Source organism: Oncorhynchus nerka, linkage group LG2 (assembly GCF_034236695.1).
Source record: "Oncorhynchus nerka isolate Pitt River linkage group LG2, Oner_Uvic_2.0, whole genome shotgun sequence".
Lineage (NCBI taxonomy): Eukaryota > Metazoa > Chordata > Actinopteri > Salmoniformes > Salmonidae > Oncorhynchus > Oncorhynchus nerka.
This window is the reverse complement of record NC_088397.1, coordinates 68,869,110-68,886,589: the sequence shown is the minus strand read 5'-3', so window position 1 is coordinate 68,886,589 and position 17,480 is coordinate 68,869,110. Positions and strand designations below refer to the sequence as shown.

Genomic DNA, 17,480 nt, shown 5'->3' with positions numbered 1-17,480 from the left:
TTAAAGTACATAATGCGGCGCTTTGTATAGGCTGTGCACATTTTGTCCCACACTCCAAAACGTTGATTGTTGGTACATGTTTGTGAATGTGTCTCACCTTAAGCTCAGCCCTCAGTAGAATCTGACTGTCAGGTGAGGCTCCATCCAGACTCAGCCACTGATCCAGGACCAGATCTGGTTCTGACAGCAGCTCTCTGACTGGTACCACCAGAGAACCCATCGCCTGATCCCAAGCACTGGAGAGCTAGAGAAAGATAAATAAAGAGGGAATTACACTGAACATAAACATAAAGGCAACATGTAAAGTGTTGGTTCCATGTTTCAAGAGCTGAAATAAAAGAGCCCCGAAAATGTCCATACGCACAAAAAGCTTACTTCTCTCAAATTTTGTGCACAAATTGGTTTATATCCCTGTCGGGAGATTTGTGTGGATGAATTGCATTTAACAGAGACTGTGCAAGATGTTTACAGTGAGTGACATTATGTTTTAATTAAACATTATCCATGTTTAGTGACTCCATCCTGAAGCAGACTGAACTCTCACCTTCACTATGAGAATCTCCTCTCTGGGGTCTCGAACCAGGAAGTAGAAAGCCTCTTCCCATTGGGGGGAGTTGGTACGATCACATACCTTCAGAGAGACAGAGAAGTTGACTTTCACGGCAGATCCAATAACAAGTCATGCATTTCAGCTCTAAGGATACTGCCTCACCTTGGTTCTATACGTTGTCTCTCCCAGAACAAGCTCAGCTCCAGCCTTTGGCTCCTTCCCACTCTTCTTCAACTAGGATCACACAGAGACCACACGATACAACAGTCAAAATCAAACACTGATTGTGAGCAACTAGACAAAATAAACCAACATCTGTGCATAACCCATATCACAGCTGCAAAACTAGACAACAACACATAGCCAGAGTTCAAATGTTCAAAGTGGCAGTGTCTGAGGTGAAGTGGTGAAAGGGCAGAGGTGACTCACGGGCAGTGAGTGGGCTCTGTCCATGTAGACGAAGAGCAGAGCAGCAGAGGGAACAGCCTTGTTCTGGTAGGCCTGGAGAGACTGCAGCTGCAGCACCTGGAACATTGGGAGAAAATAGTTCATTTGAAACACATCTTGCAATAATAATGTTGTGCTCTGTTATGGGCGTCAGGTAGCCTAGCGGTTAAGATCGTTGGGCCAGTAACCGAAAGGTCTCTGGTTCAAAGTCACTCTGGATAAATGACTAACATGTAAAATCTTATGCCTCATGGGTTATGGTCTTTTGCATAAAGAGTTCTAGGAATACGTCATTGTATGATAGGGAGGGAGGAGAGAAATTGTTGAACTAAACGCATAGTGAAAGAAAATTGGATTGAGAAATGAGAGACGAAGAAACTGAAAAAAGGAGGAGTGGAACTGACCTTATTCAGTCTGTCTGGTTGTGATACTGTTGGTACCCATTCCAGTACCAGGTGAAGACGACCTGACTTCACATCATTCAGAGTGTACCACTGGAATAGAGAAATATACCCAATAGCCTGTTTACACATGTAGCACAATAAAATAAAGGGGGGAAATAAAGCTAAGCTTAGCCTCTCAATCAAAAGCTATATTGAAGCAACATGATGGCCTTGACCTGATATTAGGCCTGCAAGTAATAAAAGGGAGTTTGACCTGACATTAGGCCTGCAAGTAATAAAAGTAAGGGAACACCCCCCTGAAATGGACAAAAATGAATGGGAAGTCATTGGCACTGGACAAACCATATACACGGTATCCAATACCACTCAATTCGGCGTCGTTTCGTTCAAAGTTGATTGCAAATGCCATATGGCAAATGCCATGTGTAACACTTTAAAAATCCAACAGGTGGCGAGTGCGCTCCACTGTGGTTTTTCATATTGCAAATGTAACACAAGTCAACATCCAAAAGTAAAATTTTGAAAAAGTGAGAAAAAAAATCTAAAACTTATCACCCCCTTAAAAAAGTGCTTTCTGGACCGTTTTTCGAAATTCTTTCGATTTTTTTAATCAATTAATCATGTGTAAGAACTGTAGAATATACTTTTGTCAACTTTTATTATCATATTTTTTAAATGTGTTTTTACTTGTGCATAAGGCACATGTTTTGTCCATTTGCAATATAGGAAGTCAAAAGTCACTTTTTTTGGGCCAAATGGCATAAGAAATGTCCAAATGCAATATGAAAGATTTGAAAATGCCAAATCAGGATGTTATGTCCATTTGCCATGTACCATCTCGAATTTGACATGCTCAAAAATCCTGCAGAAATGCAAAATTGACTGGCCTGATGAACACAGGATGGCCGGGCAGTGATAGTTGTTCCTTTCCATCACTTGTTGTGTTGATTTCAGAATGTCACTTTGGTGATGGTACCTCACTGTTTAAACATATTGCAAATGGACAATAGTCACCAGCAAGTCACCGTCCATCAGTCAATTAGATATCATTCTGACACCAAACTGACACCAAACCCACTTTTTCCAAATCGTTTAGTAGCCAACTATCACATACTTCAGAGCTGGCCCAAAATTCATAACGCCCTTCTGTTCAAACCATAATAAAAATGTAAAACACGTAGTTACGTTCTAGCTGCGGGTCCAGTTCTGATGTTATCTGTAGGCCTAGCTGAGGCCACCCGAATCCCAAGTTTCAGCTCGATAGGTCATTTGGTGCCCGAGCAAGACCCTAATTCGTGCTGAAAATCCACTTTTTTCCATGCCTTGCTACGGGGTCCTTGAATGAGATATCGGACGGAAACGTTGGGGTCCGTCTATATGGGCCGAGGCGGTCGCATTGCACCCAGTCTTGCGACTCTGGGACATTTCTAAATGTCGTAATTTTCATGATGCAAAAATGAATTAAAGTTATTGCAAATGTACGAGGCTGTTTCTCGGTCCGACTTACGGTTCTTTAATAGTTCGAACAAGGTTAACTAATGCAGGCAATGTATGTCTCTACGCACCCCAATACATCCTTCCTTCCAAGCTGTGTGTGTGTTTGTGATTTAGTTTTTCTTTGAAATTTAATGGGAGAAATGACTGATTTACAGTTAATGGGGGTTGCCTAATCACACATATCAAGTTTTGGAAAGATCTGACTTTTTTAACCCTTCGAAACAGGCCCTGTGACACCAATTATGGGACTTCCGGTTGGCACAGGAAGCTATAAGTAAACACATATCCTCATTGGGGTATGCCTTTACAGAATCCTGAGTTTTAAGTGTTTACGTTAAGAACTGACCGATTTACACAGGGTTGAATGCACTATTTATCACAAACTGCTGGTTGGGTATGGAAAACACGTTTAGGTGATTTTCACCACTTCCGGTTGCTTCAGGAAGCTTAGAATCGACACAGATAGACCTCATAGTGTCCTGATGGACTGTCATTGAAGACAGGTTCATAAGGCATTCATAACCCACATAGGCTTCAGGTTGACTTTAGAGGAGCAGGCAATTTATTCCTATGGGGAGAGATGTCATTGTAATCTGTGAGATCAAAAAACCCTGTTTTACTGTTAAAGGTTAAATGCCACATGGTCAAGGTTAGGCTTGCACAGATCGGGAGGACCTCAGGATCATACCTGAGGTCGAATTGTGCTTCTCACCCTAACGGTTCTCTCACTGTCACCCAAAAGCAAATTACATTTAGGGCCAGGCTTAATTTTGGGCCTACTTTTTTCACGGTCGCTGCACTCAGAGCGAGCTGCGGTCAAGCGGGGCATCTCGTTGAACTCGGCACGGCCTAGAGAATATGGAAATGCCATTGCAGGCTTTGTGTGTCTTTAAGCACGGCACTTTGTCACTCCATCCTTGCTGTGTGTTTGTGTATGTGTGTGTGTGAGAGAGCTTTTCTTTGACATCTGTTGGGAGAAATTACTGACTTACAGTTCATGGGGGTTGCCTAATCACACATATGAAGTTTTGAAAAGATCTGACCTTTTTAACCCTTGGAAACAGCACCTGTGACACCATTTTAAGGCACTTCCGGTTTACACAGGAAGCTGAAAGTGAACAAATATCCTCCTTGGGGTAGGCAATTATAGAATTTTGAGTTTTAAGTCTTTATGTTAAGAACTGACTTATTTACGGAGGGTTTAGTGAGTGTGTGTTATTTCAGAAAATCACAGAAATCTCACAGAGCTCAAGCACACTTTAAAAAGATTTGTATGAACACGCTGCAACTGGATCCGTAACTGTTTAAAAAAAAAAAAAAAACTATTTTTGAACATCGCCAATTTGACATTGTACGATTTCTCTTAATTTAAATGACGATAGATAAATGGCTGTTTCTTTTTTTTATTGACACCGGTGGTTCCTTGACGTTGACGTGAAGCGGAAAAATTATGGCTCTATTTTCATTTTGGACCTTTAATCCCAGAAAAATGGCCATAACTCAAAAACCGTTGAGGCCTAGACGCCATCTTGTTCGGGGCCAACTGCCCATTATGCCAAACCTATTGCTCACCAAGTTTCGGCTTCAAAATATTTTCCGTTTAGGAGATAAGGCCACGTCGTGATTCGTGATGTTTTGTACATTTGCAATATGATTGCATTCGCCTCTTGTGGGATTTACCGGGACAGAGGAAAAATGACCAAAATTGTATTATTTTATAAAACGGAAACCGAATGTCCGAGAGAGAGAGTTTGATGACTTCCCGGAAGATCCGGCCCTGCCGCACAGCCCGACGCGAATTTTACAAACGTTTTTGGACGTCTAGTAAGGGACCGTACATTCGCAATGTGGTCGGTCTCACTAACCATATGGCGAATGTCAAAATGTTCCCTTAAGGTATGGGAGTGCCCCATGGAAGTCAGGCTAGAAAGAGAAGTAAATATCTCAATACACTGACTCACCTGGTCTGTGTACTGGGAACTGATGACATCACTCAGCCTCATCATAAACCTACAAAAACACACACACACACACACACACACACACACACACACACACACACACACACACACACACACACACACACACACACACACACACACACACACACACATAAAACAGATGCTTTGGCAACATTTCAAAAGGAATTGCATTCTTGTGAACATTTTATAAATATATATCTTTGATATGTGAAAGTAGAAAAGTAGAACCATGTCTTATATTTCAACCACCATGAGACCAAAGTGCATGAAAATGTAAGTCTTATTTTGAGTGCGTCCCAAACATCACCCTATTCCCTATTTAGTGCACTACTTTTAACCAGGGCCCATATAACTCATTTATTGACCATTTTGATACCTTCTGGAAACAAAGCTTGCATTACAAGGAGGATATAAAGAGGGACTTAGGAAAATTGCAATTGGCTCAGAACAGGGCAGCATGGCTGGCCTTTGGATGAACACAGAGAGCTAACATTAATGTCAATCTCTCCTAGCTCAAAGTGGAGGAGAGATTGACTACATCACTACTTGTATTTGTGAGAGGTATTGACATCAATCAATCAAATGTATTTATAAAGCCCTTTTTACATCATGTCACAAAGTGCTATACAGAAACCCAGCCTAAAACCTCAAACAGCAAGCAATGCAGATGTAGAAGTACAGTGGCTAGGAAAAACTCCTTAGAAAGGCAGGAACCTAGGAAGAAAACTAGAGAGGAGCCAGGCTTTGAGGGGTGGTTGAATGCACCGAGCTGTCTCTTTGAACTACTGGCACACAGCTTTGACACCCATGTATACCTCACAAGACATTCCACCAGAGGTCTCTTCACAGTCCCCAAGTCCAAAACAGACTATGGGTGGCGCACAGTACTACACAAGAGCCATGACTACATGGAATTCAATTCCACATCAAGTAACTCATGCCAGCAGTAAAATTAGATTTAAAAAACAGATCAAAATATACCTTACGGAACTGTGGGGACTGTGAAGCAACAAACAGACACATGCATAAAAACACACAATAACATACGCACTATACACACATGTACACATGGATTTTGTGTTATAGATAAGTGGTAGTAGAGTAGAGGCCTGAGGGCGCACACTTAATATGTTGTAAAATCTGTTATGAATGTATTGTAAAGTTTTTAAAATGTATAACTGCCTTAATTTTGCTGGACATCAGGAAGAGTAGCTGTTGCCTTGGCAGCAGCTAATGGGGATTCTTAATAAATACAAAATACAACTCTGGTCAAACGTTGTGCACTATACAGGTAATAGGGTGCTCTTTGGGATGTATTCCTTAACTATCAATAGCAGGTTACTGGTGTATAGTTGGGCCAGTCACAACACACCTTCCCAGGAAGTCATCCGCATCCATGTCTTTATCATACAGCTCTACCTGGACCTCCTGACCAGCCTGGGGGTTCAGCACCGTCTGGGGAAACACACATATGTCAGGGAAGATCAATAACAACAAAACTACACATAAATAATACTATTACATGTTATTAAGGCAGAAAGCTAGCAAAGGTCCTCCCGGGTGGCACAGTGGTCTAGGGCACTGCATCGCAGCGCTAGCTGTGCCACCAGAGACTCTGGGTTCGGACCCAGACTCTGTCGCAGCCGGCCGCGACCAGGAGGTCGGTGGGCGACACACAATTGGCCTAGCATCGTCCGGGTTAGGGAGGGTTTGGCCGGTAGGGATATCCTTGTCTCATCGCGCACCAGCAACTCCTGTGGCGGGCCGGGCGCAGTGCGCGCTAACCAAGGTCGCCAGGTGCACAGTGTTTCCTCCGACACATTGGTGCGGCTGGCTTCGGGTTGGAGGCGCGCTGTGTTAAGAAGTAGTGCGGCTTAGTTGGGTTGTGTTTCGGAGGACGCATGGCTTTCGATCTTCATCTCTCCTGAGCCCGTACGGGAGTTGTAGCAATGAGACAAGATAGTAATTACTAACAATTGGATACCACGAAATTGGGGTGAAAAGGGGGTAAAATGTATTTTATTTTTTTATTTAAAGGTAGCAAAGGCACACACTTCTAGATGTCTCAGATATATTCTTACATGAGAGAAGCCCTCCAAATACAGTAATTGTAAAAAAGATCAAAAGTCTGTCCTAACACGCATTGCTTTTACTTTCTTCAGTACAGCACAATCCCTTTTACCGCTCATCTAAATGGGCACACAGTTCCAACAGCCGACAGAGATTAATTGAATAAACTACAAGTCCTCCATACCTCAAACATCTCGTTCCAGGTGGGGTTGAGGTTCTCCTTGATCACATGACTCTTAAACTTGACCACTCCGATATTGATCTTGACATAGGGGTCACTCTTGCCCTTCTTCAGGCCCCCATCAGCTTATCCATGGCAACCAGATCCTGGGCCTCCAGTACATGGATTCTCAGCACCCCTACAGGACAAACAACAGAACTGCAGTGGCACACTATAACCTTTTTGAAGGCATCCTAGCATTCTCAAAATACAAACAATATAAGGTCTTGAGATATTTTTTATTCAATTTGAACTTTTGTTCTTGGTAGTATAAATCATTTTTATAGTCCCTTCAGTAAAGCACCCACCTCAGTGCCAAAACTTGGGTGAGGGGTAGTGTGAGGAGGGCGTGTTTCAGGGATGACATCAGGCATGACCTCAGCTTCCTCAGGTACAGACACAGAAGGAAGGCTAGACACTGTAGCTCTGGCAATGTCCTCTGTAACAGATCTGAATATTCATAAAGGAACACACACACACACACACAGCATGTTGATAGCTGCTTCCCACACTGAAGATTATCAATGCAAAGTCAGTGTACATGCAAAGCTCTGTGGATCTGTTGTTGAATGGAGCTCACCCTGCCGTTGGTCCCTGCCAGGGTTGGAGCTCCTCAGTGTCTGCTGTGACTGACAGTTGGGTGATAGGTTCCTCAGTTTCTTCTGGCTCCTCTATCTGTTGGTCAAAAACACATTCCAATGCTTACACCTGCAGTCAATCCTTTTCCCCTGCCATGCAATTCCTATCAAAACCAATTATAACATGTCTCATGAATACATCAATTATTGTTTTTTGTTGTTGGTATTTAGCAGATGCTCTTATCCAGAAGCGACTTGCAGGAGAAATTAGGGTTAAGTGCCTTGCTTAAGGGCACATCAACAAATATTTCACCTAGTCATTTCAGGGGTCCGAACCAGCGACCTATCGGTTACTGACCCAACGCTCTTAACTGCTAGGTTACCTGCCGCTTCGGCTAACTGTTAACACAGAAATAAAATCTTGCATAATTTGGTAATCGGCGTGAATTAACTACTGGGTCTATATGTGTTAAAAATGGAGTGATCTGGCAGTTTTCAAGTCCACACCCTTACAAAAGGAAACTGTCAGCCAAGGCACCCCCCTTCCAATTCCATGTGGGCAAACGCATGAAGCACTCGAAGTAAAGCTGTTTAAGCACTGCCTTCGCCAAATCTGATATGTCCAAATAACCAGTGACAAAAACCCAAAGACTGGAACTACTGCTGCTCGTTATCTCACATATACCATTATGGCTAAACTGATTTTTCAGTCTACATGCAGAATCTGCCCACGAGGGATTACGCATACAGAGACACCCATACACTGTATCCCACCTCAGTATCAAAGCTGGGGTCAGGGGTGGTGTGTGGTGGGAGTGTCTCAGGAGGACTGGGGTCTTCTTTGGGGACCTCAAAGACCACCTCTGCTTCCTCAGGTTCAGAGATAGAGGGTTGGCTGGAGACTGCAACAGATCTGAAAACACACAGAGAGACATATACTTAAGGGTTTTATCATTTGCATACAATTTGCAATAAATGTATAACTGCAATTGAACTATTTTAATATTGGGAAGGGCCAAAAACTCACTCCTCAGAGGGCACCTCACTGTGTTGCTTCTCCCAATTGTTGCAGTAACTGGCTGCTCAATGGTAATTTGTTCCTTCTCCTCACTGTAACTCCCACTCATAATCATTTCTGGACCTGAGGCAGAGCCTTGTGGTACCCCAACACCCTCAGTCATCTTCGAGTTCAGGATCTGTGAACAAAAACATGGAGAGTGCGGTTAAAGTACATAATGCGGCGCTTTGTATAGGCTGTGCACATTTTGTCCCACACTCCAAAACGTTGATTGTTGGTACATGTTTGTGAATGTGTCTCACCTTAAGCTCAGCCCTCAGTAGAATCTGACTGTCAGGTGAGGCTCCATCCAGACTCAGCCACTGATCCAGGACCAGATCTGGTTCTGACAGCAGCTCTCTGACTGGTACCACCAGAGAACCCATCGCCTGATCCCAAGCACTGGAGAGCTAGAGAAAGATAAATAAAGAGGGAATTACACTGAACATAAACATAAAGGCAACATGTAAAGTGTTGGTTCCATGTTTCAAGAGCTGAAATAAAAGAGCCCGAAAATGTCCATACGCACAAAAGCTTACTTCTCTCAAATTTTGTGCACAAATTGGTTTATATCCCTGTCGGGAGATTTGTGTGGATGAATTGCATTTAACAGAGACTGTGCAAGATGTTTACAGTGAGTGACATTATGTTTTAATTAAACATTATCCATGTTTAGTGACTCCATCCTGAAGCAGACTGAACTCTCACCTTCACTATGAGAATCTCCTCTCTGGGGTCTCGAACCAGGAAGTAGAAAGCCTCTTCCCATTGGGGGAGTTGGTCGATCACATACCTTCAGAGAGACAGAGAAGTTGACTTTCACGGCAGATCCAATAACAAGTCATGCATTTCAGCTCTAAGGATACTGCCTCACCTTGGTTCTATACGTTGTCTCTCCCAGAACAAGCTCAGCTCCAGCCTTTGGCTCCTTCCCACTCTTCTTCAACTAGGATCACACAGAGACCACACGATACAACAGTCAAAATCAAACACTGATTGTGAGCAACTAGACAAAATAAACCAACATCTGTGCATAACCCATATCACAGCTGCAAAACTAGACAACAACACATAGCCAGAGTTCAAATGTTCAAAGTGGCAGTGTCTGAGGTGAAGTGGTGAAAGGGCAGAGGTGACTCACGGGCAGTGAGTGGGCTCTGTCCATGTAGACGAAGAGCAGAGCAGCAGAGGGAACAGCCTTGTTCTGGTAGGCCTGGAGAGACTGCAGCTGCAGCACCTGGAACATTGGGAGAAAATAGTTCATTTGAAACACATCTTGCAATAATAATGTTGTGCTCTGTTATGGGCGTCAGGTAGCCTAGCGGTTAAGATCGTTGGGCCAGTAACCGAAAGGTCTCTGGTTCAAAGTCACTCTGGATAAATGACTAACATGTAAAATCTTATGCCTCATGGGTTATGGTCTTTTGCATAAAGAGTTCTAGGAATACGTCATTGTATGATAGGGAGGGAGGAGAGAAATTGTTGAACTAAACGCATAGTGAAAGAAAATTGGATTGAGAAATGAGAGACGAAGAAACTGAAAAAAGGAGGAGTGGAACTGACCTTATTCAGTCTGTCTGGTTGTGATACTGTTGGTACCCATTCCAGTACCAGGTGAAGACGACCTGACTTCACATCATTCAGAGTGTACCACTGGAATAGAGAAATATACCCAATAGCCTGTTTACACATGTAGCACAATAAAATAAAGGGGGGAAATAAAGCTAAGCTTAGCCTCTCAATCAAAAGCTATATTGAAGCAACATGATGGCCTTGACCTGATATTAGGCCTGCAAGTAATAAAAGGGAGTTTGACCTGACATTAGGCCTGCAAGTAATAAAAGTAAGGGAACACCCCCCTGAAATGGACAAAAATGAATGGGAAGTCATTGGCACTGGACAAACCATATACACGGTATCCAATACCACTCAATTCGGCGTCGTTTCGTTCAAAGTTGATTGCAAATGCCATATGGCAAATGCCATGTGTAACACTTTAAAAATCCAACAGGTGGCGAGTGCGCTCCACTGTGGTTTTTCATATTGCAAATGTAACACAAGTCAACATCCAAAAGTAAAATTTTGAAAAAGTGAGAAAAAAAATCTAAAACTTATCACCCCCTTAAAAAAGTGCTTTCTGGACCGTTTTTCGAAATTCTTTCGATTTTTTTAATCAATTAATCATGTGTAAGAACTGTAGAATATACTTTTGTCAACTTTTATTATCATATTTTTTAAATGTGTTTTTACTTGTGCATAAGGCACATGTTTTGTCCATTTGCAATATAGGAAGTCAAAAGTCACTTTTTTTGGGCCAAATGGCATAAGAAATGTCCAAATGCAATATGAAAGATTTGAAAATGCCAAATCAGGATGTTATGTCCATTTGCCATGTACCATCTCGAATTTGACATGCTCAAAAATCCTGCAGAAATGCAAAATTGACTGGCCTGATGAACACAGGATGGCCGGGCAGTGATAGTTGTTCCTTTCCATCACTTGTTGTGTTGATTTCAGAATGTCACTTTGGTGATGGTACCTCACTGTTTAAACATATTGCAAATGGACAATAGTCACCAGCAAGTCACCGTCCATCAGTCAATTAGATATCATTCTGACACCAAACTGACACCAAACCCACTTTTTCCAAATCGTTTAGTAGCCAACTATCACATACTTCAGAGCTGGCCCAAAATTCATAACGCCCTTCTGTTCAAACCATAATAAAAATGTAAAACACGTAGTTACGTTCTAGCTGCGGGTCCAGTTCTGATGTTATCTGTAGGCCTAGCTGAGGCCACCCCGAATCCCAAGTTTCAGCTCGATAGGTCATTTGGTGCCCGAGCAAGACCCTAATTCGTGCTGAAAATCCACTTTTTTCCATGCCTTGCTACGGGGTCCTTGAATGAGATATCGGACGGAAACGTTGGGGTCCGTCTATATGGGCCGAGGCGGTCGCATTGCACCCAGTCTTGCGACTCTGGGACATTTCTAAATGTCGTAATTTTCATGATGCAAAAATGAATTAAAGTTATTGCAAATGTACGAGGCTGTTTCTCGGTCCGACTTACGGTTCTTTAATAGTTCGAACAAGGTTAACTAATGCAGGCAATGTATGTCTCTACGCACCCCAATACATCCTTCCTTCCAAGCTGTGTGTGTGTTTGTGATTTAGTTTTTCTTTGAAATTTAATGGGAGAAATGACTGATTTACAGTTAATGGGGGTTGCCTAATCACACATATCAAGTTTTGGAAAGATCTGACTTTTTTAACCCTTCGAAACAGGCCCTGTGACACCAATTATGGGACTTCCGGTTGGCACAGGAAGCTATAAGTAAACACATATCCTCATTGGGGTATGCCTTTACAGAATCCTGAGTTTTAAGTGTTTACGTTAAGAACTGACCGATTTACACAGGGTTGAATGCACTATTTATCACAAACTGCTGGTTGGGTATGGAAAAACACGTTTAGGGTGATTTTCACCACTTCCGGTTGCTTCAGGAAGCTTAGAATCGACACAGATAGACCTCATAGTGTCCTGATGGACTGTCATTGAAGACAGGTTCATAAGGCATTCATAACCCACATAGGCTTCAGGTTGACTTTAGAGGAGCAGGCAATTTATTCCTATGGGGAGAGATGTCATTGTAATCTGTGAGATCAAAAAACCCTGTTTTACTGTTAAAGGTTAAATGCCACATGGTCAAGGTTAGGCTTGCACAGATCGGGAGGACCTCAGGATCATACCTGAGGTCGAATTGTGCTTCTCACCCTAACGGTTCTCTCACTGTCACCCAAAAGCAAATTACATTTAGGGCCAGGCTTAATTTTGGGCCTACTTTTTTCACGGTCGCTGCACTCAGAGCGAGCTGCGGTCAAGCGGGGCATCTCGTTGAACTCGGCACGGCCTAGAGAATATGGAAATGCCATTGCAGGCTTTGTGTGTCTTTAAGCACGGCACTTTGTCACTCCATCCTTGCTGTGTGTTTGTGTATGTGTGTGTGTGAGAGAGCTTTTCTTTGACATCTGTTGGGAGAAATTACTGACTTACAGTTCATGGGGGTTGCCTAATCACACATATGAAGTTTTGAAAAGATCTGACCTTTTTAACCCTTGGAAACAGCACCTGTGACACCATTTTAAGGCACTTCCGGTTTACACAGGAAGCTGAAAGTGAACAAATATCCTCCTTGGGGTAGGCAATTATAGAATTTTGAGTTTTAAGTCTTTATGTTAAGAACTGACTTATTTACGGAGGGTTTAGTGAGTGTGTGTTATTTCAGAAAATCACAGAAATCTCACAGAGCTCCGAAGCACACTTTAAAAAGATTTGTATGAACACGCTGCAACTGGATCCGTAACTGTTTAAAAAAAAAAAAAACTATTTTTGAACATCGCCAATTTGACATTGTACGATTTCTCTTAATTTAAATGACGATAGATAAATGGCTGTTTCTTTTTTTTATTGACACCGGTGGTTCCTTGACGTTGACGTGAAGCGGAAAAATTATGGCTCTATTTTCATTTTGGACCTTTAATCCCAGAAAAATGGCCATAACTCAAAAACCGTTGAGGCCTAGACGCCATCTTGTTCGGGGCCAACTGCCCATTATGCCAAACCTATTGCTCACCAAGTTTCGGCTTCAAAATATTTTCCGTTTAGGAGATAAGGCCACGTCGTGATTCGTGATGTTTTGTACATTTGCAATATGATTGCATTCGCCTCTTGTGGGATTTACCGGGACAGAGGAAAAATGACCAAAATTGTATTATTTTATAAAACGGAAACCGAATGTCCGAGAGAGAGAGTTTGATGACTTCCCGGAAGATCCGGCCCTGCCGCACAGCCCGACGCGAATTTTACAAACGTTTTCGGACGTCTAGTAAGGGACCGTACATTCGCAATGTGGTCGGTCTCACTAACCATATGGCGAATGTCAAAATGTTCCCTTAAGGTATGGGAGTGCCCCATGGAAGTCAGGCTAGAAAGAGAAGTAAATATCTCAATACACTGACTCACCTGGTCTGTGTACTGGGAACTGATGACATCACTCAGCCTCATCATAAACCTACAAAAACACACACACACACACACACACACACACACACACACACACACACACACACACACACACACACACACACACACACACACACACATAAAACAGATGCTTTGGCAACATTTCAAAAAGGAATTGCATTCTTGTGAACATTTTATAAATATATATCTTTGATATGTGAAAGTAGAAAAGTAGAACCATGTCTTATATTTCAACCACCATGAGACCAAAGTGCATGAAAATGTAAGTCTTATTTTGAGTGCGTCCCAAACATCACCCTATTCCTATTTAGTGCACTACTTTTAACCAGGGCCCATATAACTCATTTATTGACCATTTTGATACCTTCTGGAAACAAAGCTTGCATTACAAGGAGGATATAAAGAGGGACTTAGGAAAATTGCAATTGGCTCAGAACAGGGCAGCATGGCTGGCCTTTGGATGAACACAGAGAGCTAACATTAATGTCAATCTCTCCTAGCTCAAAGTGGAGGAGAGATTGACTACATCACTACTTGTATTTGTGAGAGGTATTGACATCAATCAATCAAATGTATTTATAAAGCCCTTTTTACATCATGTCACAAAGTGCTATACAGAAACCCAGCCTAAAACCTCAAACAGCAAGCAATGCAGATGTAGAAGTACAGTGGCTAGGAAAAACTCCTTAGAAAGGCAGGAACCTAGGAAGAAAACTAGAGAGGAGCCAGGCTTTGAGGGGTGGTTGAATGCACCGAGCTGTCTCTTTGAACTACTGGCACACAGCTTTGACACCCATGTATACCTCACAAGACATTCCACCAGAGGTCTCTTCACAGTCCCCAAGTCCAAAACAGACTATGGGTGGCGCACAGTACTACACAAGAGCCATGACTACATGGAATTCAATTCCACATCAAGTAACTCATGCCAGCAGTAAAATTAGATTTAAAAAACAGATCAAAATATACCTTACGGAACTGTGGGGACTGTGAAGCAACAAACAGACACATGCATAAAAACACACAATAACATACGCACTATACACACATGTACACATGGATTTTGTGTTATAGATAAGTGGTAGTAGAGTAGAGGCCTGAGGGCGCACACTTAATATGTTGTAAAATCTGTTATGAATGTATTGTAAAGTTTTTAAAATGTATAACTGCCTTAATTTTGCTGGACATCAGGAAGAGTAGCTGTTGCCTTGGCAGCAGCTAATGGGGATTCTTAATAAATACAAAATACAACTCTGGTCAAACATTGTGCACTATACAGGTAATAGGGTGCTCTTTGGGATGTATTCCTTAACTATCAATAGCAGGTTACTGGTGTATAGTTGGGCCAGTCACAACACACCTTCCCAGGAAGTCATCCGCATCCATGTCTTTATCATACAGCTCTACCTGGACCTCCTGACCAGCCTGGGGGTTCAGCACCGTCTGGGGAAACACACATATGTCAGGGAAGATCAATAACAACAAAACTACACATAAATAATACTATTACATGTTATTAAGGCAGAAAGCTAGCAAAGGTCCTCCCGGGTGGCACAGTGGTCTAGGGCACTGCATCGCAGCGCTAGCTGTGCCACCAGAGACTCTGGGTTCGCGCCCAGGCTCTGTCGCAGCCGGCCGCGACCAGGAGGTCGGTGGGGCGACACACAATTGGCCTAGCGTCGTCCGGGTTAGGGAGGGTTTGGCCAGTAGGGATATCCTTGTCTCATTGCGCACCAGCAACTCCTGTGGCGGGCCGGGCGCAGTGCGCGCTAACCAAGGTCACCAGGTGCACAGTGTTTCCTCCGACACATTGGTGCGGCTGGCTTCCGGGTTGGAGGCGCGCTGTGTTAAGAAGTAGTGCTGCTTAGTTCGGGCTGTGTTTCGGAGGACGCATGGCTTTTGATCTTCATCTCTCCTGAGCCCGTACGGGAGTTGTAGGGATGAGACAAGATAGTAATTACTAACAATTGGATACCACGAGAAGGGGGTAAAATGTATTTCATTTTTTATTTAAAGGTAGCAAAGGCACACACTTCTAGATGTCTCAGATATATTCTTACATGAGAGAAGCCCTCCAAATACAGTAATTGTAAAAAAGATCAAAAGTCTGTCCTAACACGCATTGCTTTTACTTTCTTCAGTACAGCACAATCCCTTTTACCGCTCATCTAAATGGGCACACAGTTCCAACAGCCGACAGAGATTAATTGAATAAACTACAAGTCCTTCCATACCTCAAACATCTCGTTCCAGGTGGGGTTGAGGTTCTCCTTGATCACATGACTCTTAAACTTGACCACTCCAATGTTGATCTTGACATAGGGGTCACTCTTGCCCTTCTTCAGGCCCCCCATCAGCTTATCCATGGCAACCAGATCCTGGGCCTCCAGTACATGGATTCTCAGCACCCCCTACAGGACAAACAACAGAACTGCAGTGGCACACAACCTTTTTGAAGGCATCCTAGCATTCTCAAAATACAAACAATATAAGGTCTTGAGATATTTTTCATTCATTTTGAACTTTTGTTCTTGGTAGTATAAATCATTTGTATAGTCCCTTCAGTAAAGCACCCACCTCAGTGCCAAAACTTGGGTGAGGGGTAGTGTGAGGAGGGCGTGTTTCAGGGATGACATCAGGCATGACCTCAGCTTCCTCAGGTACAGACACAGAAGGAAGGCTAGACACTGTAGCTCTGGCAATGTCCTCTGTAACAGATCTGAATATTCATAAAGGAACACACACACACACACAGCATGTTGATAGCTGCTTCCCACACTGAAGATTATCAATGCAAAGTCAGTGTACATGCAAAGCTCTGTGGATCTGTTGTTGAATGGAGCTCACCCTGCCGTTGGTCCCTGCCAGGGTTGGAGCTCCTCAGTGTCTGCTGTGACTGACAGTTGGGTGACGGTGATAGGGTCTTCTGGCTCCTCTTTCTGCTGGTCAAAAACACATGTCAATGCTTTCACCTGCAGCTATAAAGTTGTAGAACCATTTCTTGTTCCGTTATACTGTTCCGACCGGCAAAATAAACTTCTGAACCGGTTCGAACCCCAAAAAAGTAACGCTTTATATTGTTTCTTTCTGTTCCTTTTAAAACCTCTGAAACCATATATATATATTTTTTTTACATTTAGCGCAACATTAAATTAGTTCACCAATCATTCAGCTTGCTATGGAGAGGGCAAGCTATAGCTCAGTGAGTTGTTTGCATGCGTGATGGAATTGAAAAGTGTCGGGTGCGAGATCCAACTTAAATTTTGTGGGTAGGGAGAGAGTGAGAGAGGGTGGAGGATGGGGCTTGTCTTGGAGTACTGGGCATTTTGTGGGTAGGGAGAGAGTGAGAGAGGGTGGAGGATGGGGCTTGTCTTGGAGTACTGGGCATTTTGTGGGTAGGGAGAGAGTGAGAGAGGGTGGAGGATGGGGCTTGTCTTGGAGTGCTGGGCATTTTGTGGGTAGGGAGAGAGTGAGAGAGGGTGGAGGATGGGGCTTGTCTTTGAGTGCTGGGCATTTTGTGGGTAGGGAGAGAGTGAGAGAGGGTGGAGGATGGGGCTTGTCTTTGAGTGCTGGGCATTTTGTGGGTAGGGAGAGAGTGAGAGAGGGTGGAGGATGGGGCTTGTCTTGGAG

The 17,480-nt window shown here is 43.1% G+C and overlaps 1 protein-coding gene across 1 annotated transcript in view; it reads right to left on the bottom strand.

Annotated features, from left to right (window-relative positions):
- The window catches only part of LOC115140604 (uncharacterized), an 82,510-nt gene that overhangs the window by 22,474 nt on the left and 42,556 nt on the right, over nucleotides 1–17,480 (bottom strand). The window contains exons 38-58 of the mRNA XM_065021814.1: nucleotides 16,698–16,792; nucleotides 16,428–16,569; nucleotides 16,085–16,261; nucleotides 15,211–15,293; nucleotides 13,830–13,878; nucleotides 10,369–10,458; nucleotides 9,947–10,042; nucleotides 9,680–9,751; nucleotides 9,503–9,598; nucleotides 9,069–9,215; nucleotides 8,790–8,944; nucleotides 8,523–8,661; nucleotides 8,132–8,147; nucleotides 7,135–7,256; nucleotides 6,253–6,335; nucleotides 4,860–4,908; nucleotides 1,402–1,491; nucleotides 980–1,075; nucleotides 713–784; nucleotides 545–631; nucleotides 98–244 (exon numbers count right to left, since the gene is read on the bottom strand). Of these exons, the coding sequence (XP_064877886.1) occupies nucleotides 98–244; nucleotides 545–631; nucleotides 713–784; nucleotides 980–1,075; nucleotides 1,402–1,491; nucleotides 4,860–4,908; nucleotides 6,253–6,335; nucleotides 7,135–7,256; nucleotides 8,132–8,147; nucleotides 8,523–8,661; nucleotides 8,790–8,944; nucleotides 9,069–9,215; nucleotides 9,503–9,598; nucleotides 9,680–9,751; nucleotides 9,947–10,042; nucleotides 10,369–10,458; nucleotides 13,830–13,878; nucleotides 15,211–15,293; nucleotides 16,085–16,261; nucleotides 16,428–16,569; nucleotides 16,698–16,792 (2,103 nt within the window). The remainder of the gene's footprint in view (nucleotides 1–97; nucleotides 245–544; nucleotides 632–712; nucleotides 785–979; nucleotides 1,076–1,401; nucleotides 1,492–4,859; nucleotides 4,909–6,252; nucleotides 6,336–7,134; nucleotides 7,257–8,131; nucleotides 8,148–8,522; nucleotides 8,662–8,789; nucleotides 8,945–9,068; nucleotides 9,216–9,502; nucleotides 9,599–9,679; nucleotides 9,752–9,946; nucleotides 10,043–10,368; nucleotides 10,459–13,829; nucleotides 13,879–15,210; nucleotides 15,294–16,084; nucleotides 16,262–16,427; nucleotides 16,570–16,697; nucleotides 16,793–17,480) is intronic.